Source organism: Thamnophis elegans, chromosome 6 (assembly GCF_009769535.1).
Source record: "Thamnophis elegans isolate rThaEle1 chromosome 6, rThaEle1.pri, whole genome shotgun sequence".
In the NCBI taxonomy this organism is placed as follows: domain Eukaryota; kingdom Metazoa; phylum Chordata; class Lepidosauria; order Squamata; family Colubridae; genus Thamnophis; species Thamnophis elegans.
In genome coordinates, this window is record NC_045546.1 from 63,992,560 (window position 1) to 64,017,014 (window position 24,455).

Here is a 24,455-nt window from a genome sequence, read left to right on the forward strand (position 1 = left end):
TGTGGGGTAAGACACCCCTAACTGTTAAGACACAGCCTGTTGTGCCCTAAAATGGCTTCTAATGTACTGCTGTAAAATGGATTCTAATGTTCAGAGCAGTGGAGTTGCCATGGTAATGGATTCACAGTAATCCACAAGGGGGCTCCCTCTGGTAAGGGGAAAAACCCAACATTAGAAATTACATTTCATCTGGATATTTTCCCCCTATAAATAAATACTCGAGCAATGCCGGGTTATCAGCTAGTTGAGGTATAAAAACTATTAACATATGTTTTTGGGATAGTAGTCTTGCCATATTTTGATCATGGGACAAAACATGAAAAGAAAAAACATTTCACAGAAGAGATCATTTGTTTTTAATCTTAGAAAAGAAAACCTACCTGCAAGAGAAGCCCAGAAGTTCAGACTTCCTCTCTTATATTCATATTTAACAAGGGCATATTGGGCAGCTTAGATTTTATGCAGGAAGAAGCACTGAGGTTAGCCAAAAATCCTTGAACTTCTTTGTATGAATAATGCATGTTGTTGTTGTTGTTGCTATCATCTATACATTAGAAATGACTCTTGAATTGGGCCTTTAGAATTACACAGAACATTAATTTGTGCATACAGACTGGAAAAAATTGACTCAGCATCACTTGACCATAGCTACCTTAGTATAGGTCAGTAAGAATTGTAGTTTTAAGAACAGAATGGGCATCTTAATATGGGCAATGAATCGATGTCAAAGGGAACGTTTAAAAGACGGAAATGTCCTCTGTTACCACTTGGAAAGACTTTCAGAGGCAAAATTCTGTAGCTACCTTGATTCCCCTTTCCCCCTAAAATTCATAAAGGGCACTCCTTACAACTCAGAATACCCAATTCCTTCTCTCAGTTTATTGAACATTATATGAAAGCATAATCCTAACTATATAGGTCATTGATGGCAAACCTTTTCAGCACTGAGTGCCCAAACTGGAACACATGCATGTGCTGAAGCACTAGAAACCCAAACTTAGATCTACAGATTGTAAATTATTTGAAGTAGTTTCAATTGCTCTTGACTTGTCATTTCATGGTAAGAATTTTATATTGCATTTAGAGAAATGAGCTAGCAATGTTTATTTTCCAAGAGTTTCAATTAAGATGCTGTTCAGACATTCCCCTTGCATTTTCAATCCAATACAGAAATGGTGAGCAGTCCATTCCTTCTTCTAATCATACTCGTGTTGGAAGAAATATCCAGGTTCAATTCCAAGCCGGGAGAAATTCAGGTTGGTTTCTGGCTCCCTTAAGATTTATTTCCATTTCTTCTTTAGGGGAAATATACTATCCTGCCTTTTTAAAAAATATTTCCCAAAATATTTCAATCTTCTGGGGTGTGGGGTTTCCCACAATAGTGGGAACAATAATCTCCTTGATTAGAACATAATTATTTGCAACAGAAAGCTATACAAAAAAACTTTGATAGTGGAGAAGGTCAATCTCTGTTGTAAGCAGAGGTATTTTGTAATATCAATTATCAAGGCAGCTAAAACTTAAGAAAACTATTCTGTGCCCCTGTATTAACTTGAATAGGTAAAGGTAATGTCTGAAAAAAAAATCTACTATCCAGAGCACTTAAGACTCACAATCTGAAGTGCAGTGATGGCTAAACTTTTTGCCATCACATACCAAAAGCAGAGGGAGCGTAGGTGGGTGTGCGTGTGCATGCCCATACCCATATTTCTATGTGCACAAACCCCCATGCATGTGTGCACGATCCCCTGTGCTCCCCCTGCTTTTGGCACACAATGGCACGGTGGACCTATTTTTCACCCTCCCCAGGCTCCAGACCCTTTCTAGGAGTGAAAACACATAATCCCATGAGTAGCATTTTTTATCATTAGTTCCAAAATCTTATTTCAAATTTACCTGGACGCTTAGTCCATTTGTAACTTTCTAAAATCAAATTTTCAATTGCCCCTTTGCTGTTCATTTTTTCAAAACTTGTATTTAAAACTTCTTTCACTAAAGATTGAAGGAAACTCACCTGATGCATAAAATATGTTGATCAAAGGCTCTTAATAACCAAGAAGTAGTTAACAAGCAATTTTTGAAAGGATTAAAAAAAAGGAAATATGCAAAAATAGTGTCCTTTTAAAGGTACTGAAAACAGTTTTCCTTTGCCCACCAGATCTCCAAACCTGTCAGAGACTGCTATCTTGCAATCTGCTTCTAAGAAGTAGCCATCTGGAACATTTATGGGCAATCTCCCCTACTTATCTGGAGAGGAATTATTGAAAACCCAGTCTATCCACTGCCTCTTCATTCTGCTGTGGTTCTCGGGTCCATTTTTGCAGAGCCATCTTCAGTCTGCCATTTCTTCCCTGGAAGTCTTCTGAATAATTCTAGATCTCACTAATATTAGAAAAAGTATTTTCAACTATAAAAAGGCAGTTACCATTGGAATATACCTGGTAAAATTAGAACAGAATATGAAATAAAATTTGGATGAAATATTTGAATTTCAAAACATTTTATAAATGTTTAAAATAGTATTTCCTTTTTAAAGGAAATAAGATTATAAATATTCAGAAGTACATGTAAATTAAATCAAGGAAAAAATTCAGTTTATCAGTCTGACAGATACTGTTAAAATCTAATTGATTATATTCCATCAAGACCTTTTTTACTATCAACAATCATATGTTTTCCATGATGTCAATATTTACCAGTCCTCAGAAAATTATTTTGCTTATAAATATAAATAATTAAATAATATAAATAATTAAAATTATTTTTAATTGGAAGGATATTTCTAGTGTTGGCCATAGGAACCTACTACCCAGAACTAAGGGAAAGATGGAAGAACATTTTCTTTGTGAAGCACAATAATAACTTTCAATGTATAATATGCCTAGCAGTGGTGGGTTGCCAATTTTGTTTCTACCAGTTCAGGCATGCTCCATGCGCATAAGCATCTGGGGAGGTGGGCGGATCCTCCCACTGTCACTACTACAGGTTTGGCCAATTCCAGGCCAAACCGGCAGTGACTCACCTCTGATGCCTAGTAATTATCAATCTTTGCTCTATTTCCATTGTTAAATCATTTTTTTCAATAGAAAATCACTTAAATTGTTATTATATGTTGGTCCAATTCTTTCTATAGAAATTGAAATCCCCAGCCAACAACACCTATAATACAAATAGTAAAAATGACACAAAATAGTGGATAAAACTGTCAAGTAAAGGCTGGTAAATCTGCTGACAGCTTCAGAAGTGAAAGTGCAGGAGAGAGTGTGTCGTTTATGGTGAGATTTTTACCCTTTTTTCCGATTTATAAGAACACCCTAAATGAAGAGAACTAATTTAAAATAAAGACTGATGAGAGAGAGCAAGCGGCGAAAATAAGGCTACAGTCAAAGTGAAAGTTTTTACTTTTTTTCTCCTTTTTATTGTCGGAAGCCTGACTGGACTTTCTATTCAGCGCAGTGTTAAATGGAGCGGGTTTTTTTCCTTTCGTTTTCCTGTCTTTTACTTTTTGGACTGTTTGATAATTAAGTTCTACTGTTCCACTGTTTAAGATATATATATATATATATATATATATAGATAGATAGATAGATAGATAGATAGATAGATAGATAGATAGATAGATAGATAGATAGATATATATATATATATATATATATATATATATATATATATATATATATATATGTTCATTGTACTATTTTCTTTTTCCTTATTTGGCTTTTTACTACTTTTTTTCTCTTAATAAGGCAGAGAATGCAATACAGAGAAGGAAAGTTTTGGTTAAGTAACACTGCTACCTAGAGGCTTTGAAATTTTGTTTCTGTTTTGTGTTTGAATGAACAGTTTGGAAAAAGTTGCTCTCCAAGGTTACTGGCTCAGTCAGGACTGATAGGAGAAGAGTTATTTATACAGGTACTCACTCTGAAATTTTCAGTCCTTGAAATTCTGCCTGGAGAGAATAGTTAACAACTGTAAAAACAAGCCTGAAGTGATCGTGAAAGGCTTTTATTTTATAAAAGCTTTGAATTTATTTTCCTTTTGCTTGGAAAACTTTAATTCTAAAAGAAGCCTTGAAACTATCTCTCTTTCTTTCTTTTTTTGCTGGTGGCAGTATTTACTTCTCTTTGCTGTGAAGTTGGGTCCCTTATTTGGTTTTTTTGTCTCTTTTCAATTGGATGATGGCATAGAAAAGATTGAAGATTTTTATTCTCTTTTATGAGTTTTTGTTTTCTTTTTTCTTCTCACATCTTTTTCTTCTCTTTTATGAGTTTTCGTTTTCTTTTTTCTTCCCACATCTTTGTCAGTAGATTTATCTACTGTCTCCATTTTGCCTTCTTGTTTTATTTTATTTTTTTAAGATTTTTATTAACAAACATGTAAAATACACACAGAGAGAATTTAGACGAATACCACATTTATACAATACAATAGGAACAGGAACTTCCTGTTCTTTATAATAGCAATTATCAATTGATACTGCTCACCTTATATTATTTCCCCTTCTATTGTATTTCATTTGGATTTCACCATTCTTAACCCTCTTATTTTACTCATAACTATTATTTTTTTGAGTTTTGTTATATTCCTTCATTGATTTTTGTTTCTTTCCTCCATCTACCTATACCATTTATCCCATATCTGGTAGAATTCTGATTCTTCTTTTCCCTGGGTTTCTTTAGTTAGTTTGTCCATTTTGGCACAGTCCATAACCTTTCTTATTATTTCATCTTCGCTTGGAATTAATTTGTTTTTCCATTTCTGGGCAAAGGCAATCCTTGCCGCCGTAATTATATGTAGTATTAAATACTGGATTTCTTTTGTATTTCGCAGACATTATTCCTAATAAAAAAACTTCAGGTTTCCATTCTATTTTAACTCCTGTTATTGCCTTCAGCCAATTTTTGATCCTTTTCCAAAAAATTTTAGCCTCCTCACAGGTCCATCATAAATGGTAATATGTTCCGTGTATTGATTCGCATTTCCAACATTTTGGGGAGGTATTTGTTAAGATTTTAGCTAAGCCATCTGTACAACATTTTGTACTGGTTTTTCTTGTATGGAACTGATAGTGTCATATTTAAGTTTATTCCCCCAAATTTTTCCCATTTGTCTAATTTAATATTATAGCCAAAGTTCTGCATCCATTTTATCATTTGTTCTTTCACAATTTCCTCTTCCATTTTATACTTCAGGAGGAATTTATATATTCTCCCTATCATCTTTCTTTCTGAGCTTTGAATAATTTGATTCAATTCATGTGGTTCTGTTTCGATGTCATATAATTTAGTATCTTTATTGTATTTAGTTTTGATTTGGAGGTAAGTTAGCCAGTCACTTTCATGTTCTGATCTGCCAATTCTTCAATTGTTTTTAAATTTCCCTATCTATCAATTAAGTCTCTGTATCTTAGGATTTTGTTCAAATCTATAAAATGTGGGTTAATCGTCCTTTCTGTCGGTGATAGCCAATTCAGGATTTTCACATAGTGGATTTTTTTGATTTTGAACCATTTTTGCAATAACGCTCTTCTGATTAAATGATTTTGAAAGTATTTGTGTGTTTTATTTTTGTCATCCTATAGGAATGTATGCCAGCCTGCTTGCAGATCATGGCTTTCTAAGGTCAAAATTCTTTTATTCTTTAGCTCTATCCAGTCCTTCACCAATGTTATTGTTACTGCTGATGCGTATAAATTCCAATTTGGTAATGCTAAGCTTCCCCTCTCCTTGCTGTCTTGCACTGACTTTAATTTAATCCTCGATTTTCATCCCTGCCAAATGAAGCTAGCAGTTATTTTATTTAATTCTTGAAAGAATTTTTTACCCGGATTAATAGGTGCAGCTTGCAACAGGAATAGGAGGTAAGATATTCATTTTAATTGTCGTTATACATCCCATGAGTGATAACTGAATATTTTTCCAATTTTCTAAATCTTTCTTTATTTGTATCACTAATTTATTATGATTATCGTCTTTAATTGTGGAACATTTTGCCGACACCCAGATCCCCAAGTATTTCACTTTCTTAGTTGTTTGCATTCTGGATGCTACTTCCAGTTCCTCTTCTTGCTTTTTTGTCATGTTCTTGGTTATCATTTTTGTTTTGTCTTTATTGATCTTTAGTCCTGCCACTTTGCCATATTCTTCTAATTTTTGAATTAATTTCAGGCTGGATTCTAATGGGTCCTCTAGAACAAATACTAAGTCATCGGCATAGGCTTGGGCCTTATATTCTTCATTTTTGAGTCTTAAACCTTTTATTCCCTGGTCTTTCCGAATTTCATTTAGTAAAATTTCCAAAGTTAATATAAACAGCAAAGGAGAGAGTGGGCATCCCTGTCTGACTCCTTTTTTATTTCAATCTTTTCTGTTAGATCTCCATTCATCAGAACCTTGGCTGTCTGAGTGTTATAAAATCCTCCTATCATTTTTATAAATTTTTCTCAGAATTTCATCTTATCCAATAGTGTTATTATAAATTTCCAGATTACGTTGTCAAATGCTTTTTGTGCATCAAAGAAAACCAGTACCATTTGCTTTTCTGGATGTGCCTTGTAATACTCTATTATGTCATGGCACGAGAAAACCGCGCTACGCAAAATAGCAGAGATTAAATCGCGTCGCTAAAGTCACGACATCATCACCGTGCGTCATCACCGCGGGGACAACAGCGCGGCAACAGAAGGGCATTCTACATACTTTGTTCTTTCCCTCCAAAGGTAGCCCTCCTCCTCCAGCTGACAGCGGCAGCGGGCACGGGGCAAAGTGGGCTGCCCAGCAGCAGCAGCCTGTGGGAAGGGTCCAGCACAGCGACAGGGGGCAGCAGGAAGCCCGCAGGGGGCCCGAGCAGGGCCGCCGATGCTGGCGGCGGAGGAGGACGCAGCAGCGGTGGCAGCTGAGGCTCTCCCGGGGCCGGCAAAACGGGCTTGCCCGGCAGAGGCAGGCCGCCCTCTTCTTCCTCAACAACATCTCCTTGGATGGGCGGCCGCCGCCACCGGGCAAGCCCGCTTCGCCGGCCCCGGGAGAGCCTCAGCCGCCGCCACCGCCTGCCCTGCCTCTTCCTCCGGGGGAGGTTCCGGCGGCGGAGGCCACCCGTCCAAGGAGATGTTGTTGAGGAAGAAGAGGGCAGCCTGCCTCCGCCGGGCAAGCCCGCTTCGCCGGCCCAGGAGAGCCTCAGCCGCCACCACTGCCGCGTCCTCCTCTGCTTCCTGCTGCCCCCCGCGGCTGAGCTGGACCCTTCCCACGGGCTGCTGCTGCTGGGCAGCCCGCTTTGCCCCGTGCCCGCTGCCGCTGTCAGCTGGAGGAGGAGGGCTACCTTTGGAGGCAAAGAACGAAGCATGTAGAACGCCCTTCTGTCACCGCGCTGTTGTCACGGCGGTAGGGTCGTTTTTTTCTTAGCGCTTCAGACGCCGCGGATTTGCCTCCGCACTTATGTCGGCGCGGATAAGGGCATCACGGTTTTGTGGTGGAACCTATTATGTCTAGGATGACTCCTGTATTATTTTTAATGTGTCTGTGGGGTAAAAATCCATTTTGATCTGGATGTATTCCTTCATTTAAAATCTGTTTAATTCTTCCTGCCATAATTGCTGCAAATATTTTATAATCGGAGTTTAATAATAAAATTGGCCTGTAATTTTGAATTTCTTGTAGATTGGTTTCTTCTTTTGGGATTAGCGATATTATTGCTTCTGTCCATGATTCAGGTATCTTGGCTTTTCCTAAAACTTCATTAAAGATTTCCAGTCCTAGCTCTTCCAATATTATTGCCGTCTTGTTTTAATCTTGGCTTTTTTCCTGCAGAATTTTCTTCCCTTTTTTTGGCCTTTTTGTTTTCTTTTTCATCTACCTTTTTACTTTTTTTACCTTAGTCCACTTCATGGTCAATTTGGGATTATAATTGACTTTTTTTCTTTCCTTTTTTTAACCTTGATCACCTTATGTTCATTTGGGATTACAATTGATCTTTATACCAAGTGGACTATAATACAGAAAAATTTGAAGATGAGTAAAAGAATAATAACCACTGGCTCTGCAACAACAACACCCTCCTCCTCACCAGCAGGAGGACAAAGATCAATACAGACAATGTTGCAACAGGAAAAAGAAAAGGGAGAGAAGGCAGTTACCTTAGAGATAATTATGCAAGGAATTCAGAATTTGCAAGCAAAAACAGATAACATAGAAAAGAGAATAGAAAACATGGAAAAAAGAATTGAGACAATAGAACAACAAACAGGGAACATAGAACAAAAAGCAATTAAAACAAATGAAAAAATTGATAGTATTCAACAAATGGTGATGAAATATGGAGATAGACTACCGTATATACTCGAGTATAAGCCGACCCGAATATAAGCCGAGGCACCTAATTTTACCCCAAAAAGCTGGAAAAGTTATTGACTCGAGTATAAGCCTAGGGTGGGAAATGCAGCAGATACCGGTAAATTTCAAAAATAAAAAATCAGTGTTATTTGAAACTCAAAGTTATGTTTATTCAAGGGACCCGCTTAATTAAAGTGTTCTATAATATCAGTATGACTTATAATACTGCAAGTCTGCAATATTAAAATACTTGTATAGGGGATCCCCGGGATCCCACGAAGAGATCAAATCACAACCAGTATGCCACCTTCTTGGTATATTGTTTTTATTTTCACTGAGTTTTTAAAAATGAGCATTATTTCATCCTTTTTTTCTTTATGTTTGATTGGTATCTGCAATTTGTGTTAATTCTGTTCATACATATAATATAAATGAAAAACCCAGCTCTCTTAAAAAATATTTTAAGTTCTTTCTGGTGCTCCCTTTTAGAATTGGCCAACTAATATTTCTGTTCGCCCAACTAATGTCAAGCAGAGTTAACTGAAAAAGTAATTTTTCATGAAAGGACATTTTCCTAGGATTTTAATTGTTCTTACTGTCAGATTTCTCCTTATTTCCAGCTTGAGTCTCCTTCTGACAAGTTTCCATTGCTTCTTGTCCTGTCCTCAGGTGCCGCCGCCTCCTCCTCCTCCAACAGCACCAGCACATTTGCTGCCCAGCGCTGCGGCTGAGGTGAAGCCGCCAAAGCTCCCGCTGGCGCCCCCGCAGCGTTGGACGGATATCCGGCAGTGCTGTTGGAGGAGGAGGAGGCAAACCAGCCTGCCATCGCCTGCCACCGCCAGCCCCGCCGCTCTTCCCGAACCCTTCCAAGCCCCACAGTCCAGCGGACGGAGCAGAAACAGCCCTGGGGCTTCGCTGCCGCTCCCCGCATTTTCTGGACGGAATAAAATGAGGTGAAAAGAACCAAAAATGTGCCGTTTTCTCCCAAGGAATCCCTATAACTCTGCTTCTCAGCCACCATTCCTTCCAGTTGGCAAAGGCATTCAGGATTTGGGGATGGAGGGGGGAGTGTCTTCCCATTCATTGGGGGGGGGAGTTGAAGACCACTGAACCAGATTAGGGAGTGTGCCCAAACAGGAGTCAGGGAACCTGAGAAAGATTCCGAAGTGGCATCTGTGAATAGGCCCAGGTGGGAAAAAGGTGCCCAGAACATCCAAGGAGTTTGGATTATTCTTTATAGTATATCCATCCATGTCTGTCTCTGTCTCTGTCTCTCTCTGTGTATGTATGTGTGTATGCGTGTATGTGTATATATCCTCTATCTATCTATCATCTATCTATTTATCTATTTATCCATCCATCCATCCATCCATCCATCCCTCTCTATCTATCAATCACCTATCCACCATCTATCTATCTATTCTAGCTGGCTGGGCAATTTGGGGAGTTGAAGTCCAAAAGTGTTAAAGTTGCTGAGATTGAGAAATGAGGACGAAACAAAAGGGAAGAGAATGAAACAAGGTCGTAGAGAGAGATTGCAAAATGAAAGGGCAACTTCTCTTTTTATTTTCTTCCACCCCCACCACCCCCACTACCCCCACCGTGCCTCTCTGGCAATTGGCTGCCCAGGAGGTGGAGAGGGGAAGATGTTTCACAGACAGCTGCCACCCGCCCATCTCTCTCTCTCTCTCTCTCTCTCCCCGCCTCCCCATCTGACCTCGGCTGCTCCACGGCGGAGACCCCAGAAGGCAAGCAAAAAAAAAAAAAAAAGGACTCAGGAGTGGGGGAAGAAAACAAACCCCATCACGTTCCTATCTGTGAAAGCTCCCCGCTCCCTTCCTGGGCAGCCAATTGCCAGAGAGGCAGTGTGTGTACATGTGTGTGTGTGGGGGGGTTTGGCAGCCCGCGGCGCGCCTAGACCGCTGTGTAACGCGCTGCCACCCGCCCAGTGCTCGCTCTCGCTCTCTCTCTCCCCGCCTCCCCATCTGACCTCGGCTGCTCCACGGTGGAGACCCCAGAAGGCAAGCAAAAAAAAAAGGGCTCAGGAGTGGGGGAAGAAAACAAACCCCATCACGTTCCTATCTGTGAAAGCTCCCCGCTCCCTTCCTGGGCAGCCAATTGCCAGAGAGGCAGTGTGTGTACGTGTGTGTGTGGGGGGGGGGGGTTGGCAGCCCGCGGCGCGCCTAGACCGCTGTGTAACGCGCTGCCACCCGCCCAGCGCTCTCTCTCTCTCTCTCTCTCCCCGCCTCCCCATCTGACCTCGGCTGCTCCACAGTGGAGACCCCAGAAGGCAAGCAAAAAAAAAAAGGGCTCAGGAGTGGGGGAAGAAAACAAACCCCATCACGTTCCTATCTGTGAAAGCTCCCCGCTCCCTTCCTGGGCAGCCAATTGCCAGAGAGGCAGTGTGTGTACGTGTGTGTGTGGGGGGGCGGGGTTGGCAGCCCGCGGCGCGCCTAGACCGCTGTGTAATGCGCTGCCACCCACCCAGCGCTCGCTCTCGCTCTCTCTCTCCCCGCATCCCCATCTGACCTCGGCTGCTCCACGGTGGAGACCCCAGAAGGCTTCTCAATCTCCCGCTTCTGCTTTGACCGGCCAGCAACTTGTCCCCGTTTGCCCGGGGACTGGCCTCTGATTGGCTGGCGGGGAGAAAGCCTCGCCAGGGAAGGAGGCGAGGACTCCGCGGTGACGTCATGGGGACGGCGCCCCCAGGTAGCGGCTAACCGAACGCGCTCCGTCTCCACGGGCTACCAAGGTGGCCGTGCAGGCGGCCGGGGTGGGAGTGGGGTTTGGACCGGAGAGGCGGCTCTCGGGTTCGAGTCCCGGGGTTGATCTCAGGCTGCGCGTGTGGGTGAAGAGGCAGCAGGGATCATGGCCCCCGGCCGCTGCGCGGCCCGGTGCCAGGTACTCCGCGGCCCGGCACCGGTCCGCGGACCGGGGGTTGGGGACCACTGCTTTATACTATTGATGTTGTTTGTATATTTTTCTCATGGATTGCATCAGTGAGGTTTCTTCTCGGCGGGGCTGGCGGTGGCCGGCGATGGCAGGCTAGAATCCCCTCTCCAAGGGATCCCCATGCAAAAAATGCGGGGAGCGGCAGCGAAGCCCCGGGGCTGTTTCTGCTCCGTCCGCTGGAATGTGGGGCTTGGAAGGGTTCGTGAAGAGCGGCGGGGCTGGCGGTGGCCAGCGATGGCAGGCTAGAATCCCCTCTCCAAGGGATCCCCGTGCAGAAAATGCGGGGAGCAGCAGCGAAGCCCCGAGGCTGTTTCTGCTCCGTCCGCTGGACTGTGGGGCTTGGAAGGGAGCGGGAAGAGCGGCAGGGCTGGCGGTGGCTGGCGATGGCAGGCTGGTTCGCCTCCTCCTCCTCCAACAGGCAACAGCACTGCCGGATCCAGTTGTAGACTCGAGTATAAGCCGAGGCGGCTTTTTTCAGCCCAAAAAGTGGGCTGAAAAACTCGGCTTATACTCGAGTATATACGGTACACAAAAATGAAGAAAAAGGTGACCAAAGAGAGAAGAAATTTGGGGAGATTGATAATTGACTGAGTGCAGTCAAAAAAGATAATTTTGGAATACTGCATTGGGAGATGGAAAGGTCAGAATTTTTTCTAAGATTCCAAAACATAGAAGAAAAAGGTGAAAACCTGTTACAAATAATGATATAAATTGTGACAAATGTCCTCGAGTTAACCCAAGAGAAGATGGCTGATGCTATAGATGAAGCATTTTGAGTTTATACAAGATATGCAGCGAGAAATGAACTGCCAAGGGAAGTTCATGTAAGATTTACCAAGAAAGCAATTAGGATGCAAATACTTCAAAAAGCAAGAGATAGAAAACTGGAGTACAAAGGCAAGGAGATTGTAGTTTTGAAGCAAATACCAAGAAAAGTGAGAGAATCGAGAAGAGAATATCAATTTTTCACTAAAATCTTACTCAAAAAAAGGTATTAATTACAGATGGTTGATACCAGAAGGTTTAATGTTTGTATGGCAAGGACAAAGATACAGAATAGATGCATTCAAAAAAGCAAAAGCATTTTTTGAAGAACACTTTGGAGGGAAGGCTGAGGAGACTGGACATAAAGAATCTTTGACAGAACCACGAGCGGTGACTTCAGCTTCGACTGAAAAAGATGAAGGAGCAGTAGGCGGGATCGAGATAGAAGAAGGTACTGTAGGTGGCATGGATATTAGAGAACCACGAGAATCTAAAGCCACCACAGCAATAAATCCTATGTATAAAACATAAATATGGAAGAAAAGAAAATGATTTCAATTAACATAAATGGACTTAATTCAGCAAATAAAAGAAAGAAAATATTTCACAAATTAGGGAAACTAAAATTGGATAGAATTTGTCTATAAGAAGTGCATATTCAAAAGCAACATGAACACTTATTAAGGCAACCAAAACTGGGGAAAATATTTACCTCATTGGCAACCTGTAAGAAAAGAGGAGTGATCCTTTACATCAAAGATATTATCCCAGTGAAACAAATTTATACAGATGATGATGGAAGAATTTTGATGGTGGAAATTATGGACAAAAATAAGAAAATGCTCCTAATAGCAATTTATGCACCTAATGATAAACAATATGAATTTTACAGAAAATTACACAGGAAAATAATGGATTTGGACTACTTAAATATTTGTAGAATAGGAGATTTTAATGGAATCGTAGATAAAAATATGGACTATAACTCACAAAAAACAGCAAAGTTTAATAGAAAGATACTCCCTAAATCCTTTTTTAAAATGATCGATGAGACGGGTTTAAAGGATGCTTGGAGAGAGAGAAATCCCACTAAAAAAAAGTATACCTTTTATTCAAACAGACATTTATCTTACTCTAGAATCAATGTGATTTGGGTAGCGATTGAATTGGCCTATAATATACAGGAAATTGAGATTGAAACAAGTACTTGGGTATACCACAACCCAATGATAATTAAATGTAAAGAACAAAGAAAAAGATCTAGGTGGACATTAAACAACTATATTAAAAGAAAAAGACTATACAGAAAATTGAAAAGGAATTGGCCTTTTTCTTTAAAGAAAATAGAAAAGAGGAGACATCAATGCAGAACCTTTGGGATACAATGAAGGCCTATACCAGAGGTCTAATAATTGACTACACAAGGAAGAGAAATATTTTAAAAAAAGATAAACACTTAAAGGACTTGACAATGAATATAAGGGTCTTGAAAAAGATCTACAGAACTCCACACAAAAGGACATTAAAGTAAGAATGGATATGAGGTTCCACCACAAAACCGCAGTAGACAATTGCGCGCTCGACAAAAGCGCGTACGTGACGTCATCACAGCGCGACGAAAACATCGCGCTGTGAGCGGTAAATTTAAAATTAAAGCGAAAACCTTACCCTAACCCCCCCAAACCTAACCCTAAACCTAACCCTAAACCTAACCCTTAACCTAACCCTAAACCTAACCCTAAACCTAACCCTTAATCTAACGCTAAACCTAACGGTAACCCTTAACCTAACGCTAACCCTAACCCTAACGCTTAACGTAACCCTAAACCTAACCCTAACCCTTAACCTAACCCTAACCCTAAACCTAACCCTTACCTTTATGTGAATCGGCTTGCTTTAATTTTATTTTAATTTTAATTTTATTTATTTATTAATTTTTTTCGTCGCGCTGCTGATGACGTCAGGTACGCGCTTTCGTCGAGCGCGGTTTTGTCGACCGCGGTTTTGATGGGTCACGGGATATGATTAGGGTTCATATCAAAATAGGGTTAATGGAAAAAGAGGAATTAGCCCAAAAATTAGGGGTGCTAAACAGAATTACTTTGAAAATGCTAATAAACCTGGCAGATGGTTGGCATACAAACTGAGAAAAGAGAGATACTACGATCAAGGGAAAACCTGTTATGGGAATGAAGAGAAGAAAAAAATTATACAAGACTACTACTGTAAACTATATGATCATGAGAATACAGATGAGGCAGGAGTGAAACAATACTTACAGGAAGCCAACTGACCCCAGATACCCAAAGAAACTGCAACAATGCTAGAAGGCAAAATAACTATGATGGAGCTAACTGAAACACTTAAAAAACAAAAGAACAGGAAGGCCCTCGGCCCAGATGGACTACCAGCGGAATTTTATAAGACCCTGCAGGAATCCCTTCCATTATTAGAAACTATGAATGAGGTGATGCCAGAGAGGAGAATTACCAAATTATGGTCAGAAGCATATATTACACTTTTACCAAAGGAGGAGGCCGATTTATTACAAATTAAGAATTATAGACCAATTTTCCTGTTAAATTCGGATTATAAGTTTTTCGCCTCAATATTGGCAGAATGACTTAAAAATATTTAAATAGTTTCATCCACTCTGATCAAAATGAGTTTCTGCCAAATTTAAGATAATATGAGGATAATTTTAGATACTTTGGAATATTATGAGGCACACCCTGAAAAACAATTGGCATTGATGTTTTTGGATGCTCAGAAGGCATTTGACAACATGAATTGGCACTTTATGCTGTTACAACTGGAACAGATGGGCTTTGGTGAGAAATTTATTCAAATCATACAAACTATATATTATAAACAAACAGCTAAAATAATAATAAATGGAGATTTGACAGAGTCTATTGAAATAAAGAAAGGGTTGAGACAAGGCTGCCCACTATCACCATTACTTTTTGTCTTAACATTAGAAGTCTTAAATAGAAATGTCAGAGAAGGAAAACAAATAAAGGGAATGAAAATCAAAAAAGGAAGAATACAAGCTACATGCATTCACAGATGACTTGGTCTTCATCCTAGAGGATCCATTAGAAACAGCACCTAAATTGATAGAAAGAATAGAAGAATATGGAAAAGTAGCAGGATTAAAAATAAATAAAGACAAAATGAAGCTCCTGAAAAAGAATATGTCAACAAGACAAAAAGAAGAGTTGGCAGAAACTTTGGAGATGCAAGTCACGAACAAGGTTAAATATTTGGGGATATATTTAACAGCAAGATGTAGCGTTCTTAAAGACAACTATAATAAACTCAAACAACAGATCGCGATGGATCTGAAGAAATGGGAAATTCTACAACTTTCGATGATAGGGAGAATATCTACAATTAAAATGAACATTTTACCTAGAATTTTATATCTGTTCCAGATGATTCCAATTAGACTAAGGAAGGAATATTTTGATGACTTAAATAAAATAGTGTTGAAGTACATATGGCGGGGGGGGGGGGAGGGAAGCAAGAATAAAAATAAAATTGTTACAAGATGCAAGAATAAGAGGAGGATTGAGCCTGCCCAATTGGGAACTATATCACCAGGCAGCAAGTTTGATGTGGGTTAAAGAATGGATAACACTAAGGAATACCAGACTATTGACCCTTGAAGGACATGACCTGTTGTTGGGATGGCATGCCTTTTTATGGTACAAGGGAACTAAAACACAGGGGTATTTTAGAAGACATTACCTACTTGCTACTAAGTTGGGAGAAGATTAAAAGACAATATTATTTAAAAATTCCAGTCTGGCTATCAACTATTGAAGCCTTTTCATACACAATAATATACAAAAAGGAACAAGCAGTTAGATATGGTGGAATATTGAATGCAGAGGGTGAATTTAAATCTATGCAAGAACTGGAAAAGGAAGATATAAAGATTAACTAGTTTCCATATGTGCAAGTACAATGTAGATATGACAAGGATCGTAAAGAGGAAGGTTTTTATGATAAAATGACTGAGTTAGATAAACTTTTGATGGGTATTGATGAAAAAGTAATTAAAAACCTTTATGGACACTTACTAGAGGTTAAGTTAAAAGAAGAACAAGTTAAAGGAACTATAATAGCTTGAGGGGGACGGATTTTGGGTATGGGATTGAATTAGAGATGTGGCAGAAATTGTGGTCTCAAAATTATAAAATGACAGTCAACTACATATAAAGAAAATTTGTATAAGATGTTTTACAGGTGGCATCTACCCCTGACAAGAATAGCAAGAATGTTCAAGAATAAATCAGAAAAGTGTTGGAAATGTCATCAGACTTCAGGTTCATATTACCATATGTGGTGGACTTGAGCAGAAGCTAATAGATATTGGACTAAGATTCATACGTGGTTGGAGAAAATGACACAAAAACATATAGACTTAAAACCAGAGATTTTTTTATTGGGAATTATACCAGAAATATATAATAGAGATTTGAACTATTTGATTGTAAATGTTTTAACAGCAGCTAGAATTGTATTTGCAAAAAATTGGAAAAATGAGAAAATACTAATGCAGGAGGAAATTATTCAAAAAATTATGGAATGTAAGGAAATGAGTAAATTGACATTTGAAATTAGAGAACAAGAAGATGAACAATTTTACAAGGTTTGGGATTTGTTTTATCAATGGTTAGATAAAAAATCATGGTAATGGGAAAAGTGGGAGAACTTTTTATATTTTAAGAATAATAGAATGATACATGCAATACTATAAGGGTTTAGCATTGTTAAACAGATTAGAATAATGTAATGGAAGTATGATTTTAATATATAGAATATTCTGTTTAAAATGTAGGAATAATAATTGGAGTTGAATTATTGATGCAAAATGATGTTGTATGTATGGATTCAATATTTAGAATACTTTGTTTAAAATTAAGGAATAATAGTTATAGTTGAAAAATTGTCATATAACATTAATGTATCTATGTTTACCAAATGAACAATTTGTGACTCGATATATAATTGCAAGTGGTGACCATGGAAAGGATGCACAAAATCTTGTAACTAAATGATACGCTATATGAAATGGAAGAAGGATGTATGTGTTTTACATTTTTGTTTGTTGTGGTTTGTTTAAAAATATTTTTTTAAAAAATAAATAAATTCCCATCTTGTTACTTTTTCTTTATAGATTGGCAGATTGCTACTCTTTCTATGCTGTTGGGTGGTGCTGCCATAATTCTTATAGCTTTTTTGGTTGGACTAATTTCTATTTGTGTGGGATCACGGAGGAGGTTCTACAGGCCTGTTGCTGTCATGCTGTTTGCAGCAGGTAAGTTAACAGCTGCTCTGAAATATGTACATTAAATAGCTGTTACTTTCTCAAGAGTAAAGATAAAACATCTCTGATAATCAAAAAATAATTTCTTCATTTCAGATTGTTCAGCTTTTGTTTGGCCAAGAAATCCCAAGATTTTCCTTCCAGGCCAACTCTTTTTACCATTTAAAGTTTGAAGAGCATTCTTTATCAGCAGGCCAAAATCCCAGTGGCAACTAAATGAAGGAGTGCTTCTGCACCTATTTTTTCAGCCTAGATGTCATCCCTTCAATCTTAAGCATTATAAAAAATACAGCATACAGTAGTAACATAATCTCCTCTGGCATTGCTTGCTTGCCATTTTTAAAACACACTGTAAGTTATTATAATAGATACCATTTCAGGTGTTTGTAGAAATTTAAGGGACTTTATCATTCAAGGTACAGTGTCAGTGTTTATAAGCATTAGTTTTGTAAATCATTCATATAAAAATAAATAAGATTAAACTCAAATGTGTTTGATATGCTTCACAGAAAGCCTTACTTTCATTGCATCAGCTTTGCCTTTTATTATTTATTTCAATAGCCTTCATAGTATATAAATCCCTTAATTTTCAAAGGGATTATATGAAGAAATTATTTTTAAGGCTCATATGAAAACTCAAGGGTGTTTTTTTAGTGGAATATACTGTATAACAAAATCACCATTTGATATGGATTTGAATAGCCATCAAGTTAACTAATGATATAGTTTTCCCTTCCTTCTTGCTAAGTTTTCCAGATGCAGCTTCATTTCTGTCAATCATGTTTTTGCTAGCACTGAAATAGTAAACTTGTCTGATATACCATAATAGAGAGAATGACAGATCTATCTAGTCTGCTAGGTGGATTTTTAAAAATCAATTTAAAAGGATGTAGAATCCAGATTCTTAGTATTTCAAGGATGAATATAATTATAAGAAAAAGAATCCTACTGCCCTCTTCAGTTTCCATTATTTTAGTTAGATCATTTTAGAGGGAAAGGAATACTTTAAGGTATTGTTATATTAAAGCTGTACCTTTCCAATTTTCAAAACTATTTGCAAAGATTGTTTTGATCTTTGTTCCATTCACTGGAAAAAACAGGAAGAATTGTTTGTTGAAAACATTTTCTTTTTGTTGTTTTACTTAAACATCTATAGTTCTTCAGCTGTTTTTATTCAAGCCGTTGCATCTCATGTGCTTTGAAAAAAGCTTCAGTTACTCTATCTGACAGAACAAGGAGCATGAGAAAGATTATACTAGAGCAGAGGTGTCAAACTGGTGACTCACGGGTCAGATGCGTCATGCACAGGGTATGCCTACCCTGGCTCCACAAAGGCAAAAAAAATCAAGTCATGATACATCGCAATACAAATAGTATTTGTAGACTTCCCTTAAGCATTTGATTGATAACACAAATAATTCTAAACATTCAACAACTATAAAACTTGTAGTAAACAATGCTGCAGAAGCTAGAAAATAAAATAAATCATTTAGTATCACATATTTGTTAAGAGTGAAAAGAGTGTGAGACAGAAATTGTTCCAGTGATGCCAAGAATACATCAGAACAGAAGTTAGATTGCTCTTTTCTCTTGGTTTAGAAGTGCTACAGAAATAAATGAGACTGCCATTAACAATAGACATTTGTTAACAATAAAAAATGCTTCAGTGCCTTGAGATAATTGGGTTTCTGCTAATATTTATTCAAATGTCTAAATTTGCATTTACCATCAAAGTGTTAGTATAAACCTAAAAGATCAGGAATCCTTCCAATACACTAACTTTCATTACACAAAGACTGCATTTTATAAATCAAGAGAATAATTTTTTTCTCCTGCAAAAAAAACTGTCTAGAAAAAATATATACATTTGTGTATTGTGATGTTTTAGAAAAAATAACTGACTACTGCTGTGAAGGAAATCAAATGAATTACAGATATAGAATTAAATAATTTGAAAAGACAATTTAAGTCATTAATTCCCTATTCAGTGCAGGGATCAGAATTAAATTATCCTCAAGAGATTGTTGTTCAGCCTTTGACTGTGCTCACTCAGAAAGAGAAGTTCCTTCATAAACTAATAAATGCTGTTTCCATCAGGAAGTGTTTCCTAATATTTATTTATTTCTATTCTATGTTCCTAGTATTGTACTTAATAATACTTTTCTGTATCATGCATTATGATGATAAGAGAAGAACTGTTGACATCTTCCTGCTCCACCTACTCCTTTTCTCCTCCCCCTCTTCTGCCCCCTCTTCCTCCTCCACCTGTATATATAATTACACCCAAAATTGCATTTGCTTTTCTAGCAGCTACACTATTATTGTAATAAGCTTTTTATTTTAGTATCCTTTTCACAGTTACATCTTATTTCTTTTTCATAAGTGAAGGACTTTGTATTTCTCTGCATTAATTTATCTTTTCAAACCTATCAATATCTTTTTGGATTTTGTTTTATTTGTATGATAGGAAATGTTACAATATTTAAATATTTATATAAACATATAAATATTTATTTAATTCAAATCATAATGGTAATTCTGCAGCACCTCATTCAATACACATATATCCACCCAATCATTTGATGAGACATTGAAGAATACTGTTCAAGTACAATGTTTTGTTTAATGAACCTGCCATCTAGTCAGTGACGTGCGGTGAGGTTTATGGCTGGTGAGGCAAGCGGGCAAAAACCGCTCTATGGTGGACATGGCAGCAGGGCTTTAAATTCCTGGTGCCGTGTCCGCCATACAGTGGGATGCATCCCGCTCGATGGCGCTTGTCTTCCGGACACCTGGAGCCAAGACTGCCTGGGCCGCAGGGTGTTCGGAGGGAGAAGGCGGGATCGGAGATGCAGGAGGTGGAAGAGCCGGCAAGGGTCCTCTGGCACAGTCGAGCGAGCAACGGGCTCTTCCAAAAAGCACTAGGAGAACCCGAGGCCGGCGCTGTGTTATATTAAACAAATAAAAGTGGCGGCTTCGGGAACAGTCAGATCAGCTGCTTTTATCTACGGTAGAGGCAAAAGCCGCCCTGCCGCTATGTCCAAATTAAAGCCCTGGCCTGCTGCTATGTCCAAAAGCCCTGCCGGCCACTATGTCCCACATAAAAAATAAAGTGCCAGTCCGCATGCCAGCAGAGGCAGGTAAAACACACACACACAAATTACTTACTATATACATATATACATATATACATACATACATACATACATACACACACACATACACACATACACACATACACATATATATATATAGTTATTCGCTGATAACGGATAAGAGCCTGTGGCCTAATGGCTAAGAAGTCTGCCTAGTATGTAATATAGCCCAGGTTCAAATCCCAGTAAGGGTATGGCTAGCTGATGAGAGCTAAATAGCTTGAAATAGATCTATACTAGTCTCCCTTTATTTATTTATCAGCACAAACACAACAAAATGGAACAAAAAGGCAACAGTAAAAATATTGGGTTTCTGCCTGGATGGTCTCTTGTAACGAGCCGAAGGACAGAGAATGGAAGTAGTGATCTTCCTCCCATATTTGGGCATACCGGGGGTTGTAAAAAAAATCATATATATATATATATATGTTTATATTTATAATATATGTTTATATTTATATTTATTTATTTATTTATTTATTTATTTAAAGTCACAACCCCTGGTATGCCCAAATATGGGAGGAAGGTCACACTTCCACTCTCTAGTCTCCCTTTATTTATTTATCAGCATAAATATAACATATATATATATATATATCCAGGGTTGGTATTACTTTATGGTATCATATCATAAATTTGGTTAACTGAGATGGGAATATACTGTAACAACAGCCAATGCTGGAGCTTTTGTAAACAATTTAATGTCAGACAAGTCGTAGAAATTTCCCTCTTGCTGTTTATGTACAAATGTGCCCTAAATGTTTGTCCTAAATGTAAGTCCTAAAGAAGTTTACAAGACAAGGAGGGTGAATCAAAATTCCCCTTTGGAATAATCAGTGAAAATGCAGTAAAAGTGTTTTAGCATATAGGAATTTTAGATTGATAATTAGTCTGCATTACTATTAGTATTATTAGCATTAATTGAGAAAATAATTACTATCTTTAATTTGTTAGTGAAAACAGAAAAAGTAGCATGTATAAGAATAAAACTGCAGTTCCTATGATTCATTAGGATTTTTTAATATTAATATTTAGGATTTTCAAATTATGTATTGCTCTAGTCCTCAGTACTCTTCAATAATCAGAGTTGTGCACTTTTGTATCAAGCAGGCATAACTTCTCATGCCATATGAATTTTTATATAGTTCTACTATGTATTGGAATTTTTTATATTCAACATTCCCTAAAATGCATTCTTTTCTGCAATCCTTTCCAATTATAACTGACTTAATACACAAATATTACAAATATATGAAGTTTTATAAATGATTTTCAACTAAGAATGTCATTTTATTGCTGTTGATAAAAACAACTTTGCTGGCTTTGTAAAAAGAAAATTTCTAATTCGGAACATTGAAATACATGGTTTCTAATCTAGGAAGGGGCATATGTTAATTTTAAAATATGTCCTGAAGATTTTGTGTTGAATTTGTATTAGATAATTGAGGCATGTTATATCTGACTCCTTCTCCCCCTCTTCTTTTTTTCCCAGTGGTTCTTCAGGTATGCAGTCTTGTCCTTTACCCAATCAAGTTCATTGAAACTGTCAACTTAAGAATATACCATGAGTTCAACTGGGGCTATGGCCTGGCTTGGGGTGCAACTATATTTTCATTTGGAGGTGCTATCCTTTATTGTCTGAACCCTAAGAACTATGAAGACTACTATTAAAGGAAACTTCTTCTTTTGTAAGGAAAGGAATAAACAAGGATTGGCCTGTCTTTTATAAGTGTTTTTAGTACTTTTGTAGAGTGTCAAGCTGTCTACTCCATTGATTTATTAGCCAATTCTTTTTGGCTATAACTACTGCAAATAGTTTTTCAACCTCTCTTTTTAAAAAAACCTGATATATTACATCTGCTACATCTGTAGTGAAATAAAAGAAGTGGCAGCTATAGTATAATGCATATGAGAAAAAAGCAGTTGTATTTGTTATAGTCTGTTAGCACAAAATGCGCAATTCCCTCTTTATATCATACATGATGATATATGCTGAAATATGCTGAAGTTTACCAACTTAGACTCCTGTCTTGTATTGGTCCTGAGACTCTTACATAAAATAAATGACTGAATAACTAGATACTGAGAGAAGGCAACTGATTAGTACCTGCATTCAGCAATTCTCAAACAAGATGAGTTTGTACATTTTTCAGCCACCTGTGGTATGTCAATAAGACAAAACTTAGAACATATTCTTCATTTTATGTGTTTGGACATTCAGCCTCAGCTGTAACCAAGTTCTAGAAATAATGTGGAGAATGACACAAATCTATTGAGAATTTTTAAAGGTGGGGGAGCAGGGGAAATATGCACGAGCTGCTATTATCTTGATGCCATTTCATTTTTAAGCACCACAGTAAAGTTTTCAAATAAGAGCTTGAAACGGGATGAGATATCTTCATCATAGTCATCACAATAAATCATGAATTATTATGTGGCAAATGAGACACAATGAATTTCAGGTATGCATGGTACCAAGTTCCCATGTTTTTCTCTGGCATGATTATATAAGAGGATATATATGGGGATTTTCCCCCTTTAGGATTAATTGCAGCTTCCTATTTTATCCAAACTTGATAAAACTGTGGTAAATTTTAACAATTAACTAATTTAAAATTATGGATTCTGAAACTTGTTTTTGCAAACAAATTTTAGTTAATGTAAACTACATTTTTTCAACAATAAATATTTAATTTAGATAAGTGTGACATTACTTTGGCTTTAAGTAAAAGGTTCTAATATAATCTGAGCAACACTATAGGAAGATTGAGATGTCTGTAAGAATTTAAGCATCTCACCTAGCTTAGCTCTTAAGACGATAAATAATAGTTTGCCACAATGCCTAAAGTGGCCGAGTGTTTGTTTGCCTTAAATACAATTATTTTGCAGATAAAAACAAACATTTTAAATGGAAACATCCTTAAAAATTAAGGCAATATTAATATAAATATATGTATAAATTTCTGAGAGCAGCTGTTAATCTAACAAGATATTGTCAGTCTTTAATGATGTATTTTGTAACATATATGACCATGGCTATAAAGCCATACTGATAAATATATTTCATTAAGGAGTGGTAAATAATATTACTATTAAACTCACTTGAGATAAAACTAGAAAAAAGAATTATAACACAATTTAGACATTCTATTTGAAAAAAGTGTTAATGTGACAAATCCCTCTTTGGAAATATATATAACCAAAATTAATTTGGGATGGGAAATTGAAATTGATTTACCCAGAATAACATTTATTTTTATTTAAAAATGTCTTATTTGGATATTTTTTAATTGTGAAAATATTTTTATACAATGTATATGGTTCTAATACAAATTTTAAAACAATTATTTTTGTTATATGTAAATTAGAATGTACCCTACTCTGGCTCTTCTTTAAAATGTAATACTTTAAACAATGGAGATACTGATCTGTGTTATTGCTCTGTAGTGCAGAATTTCTAAATTTGAAAACCTCAAAGTAATAGACAATTATTGCAAATGACAAAAAGAAAAATGGAGTATCCTGCAAAATATAAATATATTAATAAATATGTTTAAATGTATAATCATTAACAAACAGATATGTTTTTTAAAAAGATTTGAAGTATAATTTTTTGCTCCAGTCTAGAACTTTTTTATGCTTTACACTTTCTGGGCAACCTCCAATCATCCACCCTATTTCACTGAAGCTTTAAAAAGCTTTATATGCTAGTGGAAGGAAGTAACAGCCTGCATATTCAGGAACAGGAACAACTGCCATGCCTTTGTACTCCATGTAAAACAAATCATTGGTGTTATCTGCTTTCATTTATTTTCTACCCTAAAACATATGCTAACTGGGCTGGTAAGCAGCTGAGAAACAAGGAATATTTCATTGGAATTCCATTTTGAACTGTTGTATGTTGAATGTTAAGAAGTAAAG

General features: G+C 37.4%; 1 protein-coding gene across 1 annotated transcript in view; it reads left to right on the forward strand.

Moving 5' to 3' along the window:
• The window catches only part of TMEM47 (transmembrane protein 47), a 44,518-nt gene extending 20,446 nt beyond the window's left edge, over positions 1-24,072 (forward strand). Inside the window, exons 2-3 of the mRNA XM_032219155.1 lie at positions 17,230-17,370; positions 22,027-24,072. Coding sequence (XP_032075046.1) covers positions 17,230-17,370; positions 22,027-22,205 — 320 coding nt within the window. The 3' untranslated portion in view covers positions 22,206-24,072. The remainder of the gene's footprint in view (positions 1-17,229; positions 17,371-22,026) is intronic.
• Positions 24,073-24,455: the final 383 nt, after the last annotated feature.